Here is a 4,600-nt window from a genome sequence, read left to right on the forward strand (position 1 = left end):
GTAAAAATGTCAAATTCTGTGTTTTTCTGTCAATATGGGGTGCTGTGTGTACATTAATGAGGAAAAAAAATGAACTTAAATGATTTTAGCATATGGCTGCAATATAACAAAGAGTGAAAAATTTAAGGGGGTCTGAATACTTTCCGTACCCACTGTATTTTAACATTTTGTGTTTCTCGGTACTTAATGGGGCCAATGAAACATCAAGCTTTCCTTTGAATACTGATCACTTCTTATAGATGGATAGTGTTTTTCTCTTTGGTTCCTAGGAACAGAAAGTCTCTCAAGCTGCTCTCTGGTTGGTGCAGACCCACCACATCTAAAGGTCAGAGGCCGTGTCGTGTCAGGGGTGTGACGACTCTCGATTCTGCAGCTGTGACGTCTTTCCTTACAGAGCATAGGATGAGTCTGGTGTGGGTGCGGATGTTGCTGCTGTCGAAGGGCAAACCAGAGCTCCATGCCATGGTGTGTGTGCCAGTCACAGAGGACATCAAGCAGCTGAGCAAAGACACTGACAGCTGCGGCCCCCAGGAGCTACCACACAGAAACCACTTTAAAAGCAAACTCAAACACAGCAAGAAGGGCTCCAAGAAAGCTGCTGCATCCTCTTTGTTCTCTGATAAGAGTGAGCGTAAAGGGGTAGGCAATCCATCTGCCTCTGAACCACAGCTCACCACTTCTCCTGCAGACCGCAAATCATTCCATCAGTCTTCAGAGGATCCCATCTTCGGGCTGTGGCCAGATCCTCTGCCGAGTGTCACCTCTCACTGCTCCCGAGTGACTCTGGGTTGGGTTACACAGGGTGACTTCTCCCTGTCTGCTGGCTGTGGGGAGGCTCTTGGGTTTGTCAGTGTTGCTGGTCTCCTCAACATGCTCCTCAGCCAGCCAATGGAGCACAGAGGAATAGTGCTGTTGCGCAACCCCACCTCCTTGTATTATCGCTTTGCCAAAATCAACATAGATGTCTGACTGAAACACCTGTGCCTATTTCCAAAAAATACTGAATTCTACATGAATGGAGAAAGATAAAACCCGCCTTCAGTGGTGAGGCCTATGGCTAGACGCTTAATTAACGTAGTGATCCTCGTGCCTTGATAATCACTTCTTTGCATTGTGCCAGTGTTTACCTACAGTGTTGGCTAAAGATAAGACTAAAGAAGTGCACGTGGCATGAATCTAAGCTACCTGGTGTCAGTGCTGGAAAGAAAGGAACATCCTCATTGTTTCAGTTGAATAAGACTGTTTTTGCATATTTCTTTTCTTTATCAGGAGCGCTTCAGACTGGGGTCAGTAAAATACTGCAACTGAATGAAAGGTTTTCAAAAGGAAGTAATTTCTGGCTTATTTTACATCACTTATCACATCCAACGTAATGATACCAAGTGTTTTGCTGGTATAGAATTTGAAAGAAGTAAGATTGAGTTAGAACTTTAGAAATGTATCAGCTTCTGTTTAAAAGTGCCACATCCAAAAGGTTTTGTTTGAACATAAGCTAATAAAACACCTGTACTGCAACTAACAGAATGTAATGTGGGTAACTGTCACCTTCACATGTTTAAAGCTGTATGAGTGTTACAGCACACTTAACTGTACCTATACCCATGCTTAAATACATACTCTAACCTGGCTGTTAAGTAAATGCACTGAAAAGCTACTACTTTAACACTGGTTCTTTTTTTATAGTTACACTGGCATGAACAGTTGTTTCCCACACATCCCATAATGTGTGGGTGGCAGATACGAGTTTTGTTGCTTGGCAACACTAAAGTTTGGTAGCACTTCAGTTGACTAGTCTAAAGTAAAGATGGGCAGGCGGGCCATGCATTACAACTTATTAGAGGGCTTGAAATGAATCAAGTATTTCCCACATAAAATTAACCCTGAGATATAAATGTGAGCAAATGAGACTGATGAGCCATGAAGGAGGATTATAGCAATAATGGTACTACTTTTCTCTTCAGCTCAATTGAATTCACATAACACAAAATCAGTTATCTGGTCATCCCTGAGCATCCCTAACCATTAGAGGGCAGTAGTGCACAACTATTGGGAGTTTTACCTTTGTTTGTTGATAACTGATCATGTGAGTTTGTTCACTTGACATAATTTCTATGTTTTAGCAGAAGGCATTAGTCACAGTGACCTCCAGGACCTTTTTAATTAAAATTGCTGCTAGTAAAGCATTTGATGTTTCACTTTGATCCTCGGAGAATTTTTCCCTTTTATTCTCACATTTCTGGTAGGGTTGCTGATACTAACTAACACAAAAGAACATTTCTATGGGCAATTTTTGACAGATACTTCCCACTTTACATGTAAAATTTTACACCAATATGGTCACCAGTACTCATGTGCTACTGGCATTGGTTCATTTCTTTCTATAGATAGATGGTTTTGATGTACCCAGGAAAAATTAGAGTCCCAGCAGATGGAGCTGATCCTATGAATCATCTGTTGGGCCAGCTCTGTTGCACATGAATTTGGCTGCCAGCGATCCATATGTTGTACTCTCTGCCTCAGGCTGCACTTTGTCTGTGTGCCTTCTCCCTGTGAACGAGGACAGCACAGTTCATTAGATGGACCCTGCTGCCAAGGCTGCAGACATTAGCAGTTCGAGAAATCCAGGGTCACCACCAGCACATTCATACAGTCACTGCAGGCCAATCAATGCTCTACATTTAATACAAGTAGGTCATCTTGCAACATACTTTTTGAAGAGACCTGATTAAAAGTTGTTCAAAAGTTACCAGGTATCCTGTCCATTGCAATAAAATTGCGGTCTGGTTGCTTTATCTTTGGCCTCCTTCGTGCTATCAGGAAAACTCCAAGAAAAGACAGAAGACAACTGGAAGAGAGAATCAGGGAGAAGTGTCACCATCTTACATACAGTACGTATTACATTTTAATACAATGTAACTAATGTGTGCTTTTGAACACTTACCCAAATGAGAACATAAAAATATTAAGTAAAGCCAAGCCTTCAAATTCCTGGTAAAATACTATCCCTGCAAAATGAAGGAAAAGAAAAGATAAAATGCATGTCATTTAACACAGAATAATTGAATGCCAGGCTCTGTTTTTGAAATGCAGCCAGAAATTCTTGAGCACATGCTGCAAGGGGATGGTGAAAGGAAGGAATTTTATCATTAACTGAAGGTTGTAGTTCTTAATAGAGGAGCAGCAACACAGAAAATGTTCAGGGTCACCGATTAACCCTTAAAAAAAATCTTCTGATCATTTCAGTAGTAGAAAGTTGGCAAAGAACAGTCTGTATCTTCACTTTTCCTGTGTTCACTTCACTGTTCAGGAATCTACTGCTTTAACTACCACCAGGTTACAACTAAAACAGTAATTTACTTCATGCTGGAACAAAGCTAATCTTAAAAGAGAAGTCCTCCCCCGGATGTTCTTATACTGCCAGATTCAATTCCTCATCAATTTGTTGCTCAGAGCAGTCATCTGGGGGCTATATGTGTAGGCAGAGACAGCAGTAGTACTACCAAGAGCAATATTAGAGCAGGGGGTTTTCAGAAGAGGCGAATAACTCAAAATGTCACGTGCCTTGTGGCTCTGCATCCTCTATGAAGGATTTCTCCCTGTGTGATTAGTAAAATAGTGGGTCTTTTGTTCTATTGGCACCAAAAGCTGATATTGTTGTAATGTTGATGTTTTGGACTGCTGGAACATTCTCTCCTATTATACTCCACTGAAGCAGCACCAGGAATGACTCAAAGTGATGTCACATCAGTGGCGGTTGGGCAGCATAGATAATAAAGACCTGACCTGGCAGAATATACATGCTATAAATACTGTGGTTCTTTTGCTGAACAGTGACTTCTACAGTATGTGGTGCATATACAGTATGTACAAGTGAATCACCATCTTGACTGCATTGTGTCATGAACTGATTACCTGCTGCAATGAGATTTGACTGAGTGTACATATAATTCTGATACTATTTTAGGTTTTTCTCATTAACAGCAAATCCTGTCAAAAGATCCAATCCAACAATGTGTTGGTCCACAGTAGCCTGCTGGTTCCTATTAACAAGATCAATTTTACAGGTCCATCATTTCAGAATAATTTTCTAATAGTTATCAAAACAGCCACAACACAGAGAGGAGGCACACACACACCACCCAACCCTCCACCTCCCCTCCACTAACTGTCTCACCAGGCCAGGTACGCACAGTCCTGAGGAAGATCAACCCCCGCAAAGCGGCAGGACTGGACAACATCCCTGGAAGGGCTCTCAGGGCATGTGCCAGCAAGCTGGCCAATGTTCTCACCACTATCTTCAACCTCTCCCTCAGCCAGAGCATCGTTACCACCTGCTTTAAGACCATAACCATCGTCCTCCTTCCCAAGAAGAACTTGGTCACCTGCCTGAACGACTACAGGCCAGTGGCACTCACCCCAATTATTAGTGTTTTGAGAGAGTGGTGCTGGCCCGCATTCAGAGCAGTATACCGGACCCCCTGGACCCCCTGCAGTATGCCTACCAGCCCAACAGGGCCAACTCAGATGCCATCACGGCTGCCCTCCACTATTCCCGTTCTCACCTGGAAAATGGAGACTCCTACATCAGGATCATCTTCAC

At 42.6% G+C, this 4,600-nt stretch overlaps 2 protein-coding genes across 2 annotated transcripts in view; one reads left to right on the forward strand and one right to left on the reverse strand.

Annotated features, from left to right (window-relative positions):
- Positions 1–1,615, forward strand: part of pop1 (POP1 homolog, ribonuclease P/MRP subunit) — a 12,464-nt gene extending 10,849 nt beyond the window's left edge. The window contains exon 16 of the mRNA XM_020606727.1: positions 270–1,615. Coding sequence (XP_020462383.1) covers positions 270–969 — 700 coding nt within the window. The 3' untranslated portion in view covers positions 970–1,615. The remainder of the gene's footprint in view (positions 1–269) is intronic.
- Positions 1,616–2,184: 569 nt separating this feature from the next.
- Positions 2,185–4,600, reverse strand: part of nipal2 (NIPA like domain containing 2) — a 30,864-nt gene continuing 28,448 nt past the window's right edge. Inside the window, exons 9-11 of the mRNA XM_020606729.1 lie at positions 2,942–3,005; positions 2,748–2,845; positions 2,185–2,547 (exon numbers count right to left, since the gene is read on the reverse strand). Of these exons, the coding sequence (XP_020462385.1) occupies positions 2,441–2,547; positions 2,748–2,845; positions 2,942–3,005 (269 nt within the window). The 3' untranslated portion in view covers positions 2,185–2,440. The remainder of the gene's footprint in view (positions 2,548–2,747; positions 2,846–2,941; positions 3,006–4,600) is intronic.

The sequence above is a fragment of the Monopterus albus genome, unplaced genomic scaffold, assembly GCF_001952655.1.
Source record: "Monopterus albus unplaced genomic scaffold, M_albus_1.0 scaffold81.1, whole genome shotgun sequence".
NCBI classification, from domain to species: domain Eukaryota; kingdom Metazoa; phylum Chordata; class Actinopteri; order Synbranchiformes; family Synbranchidae; genus Monopterus; species Monopterus albus.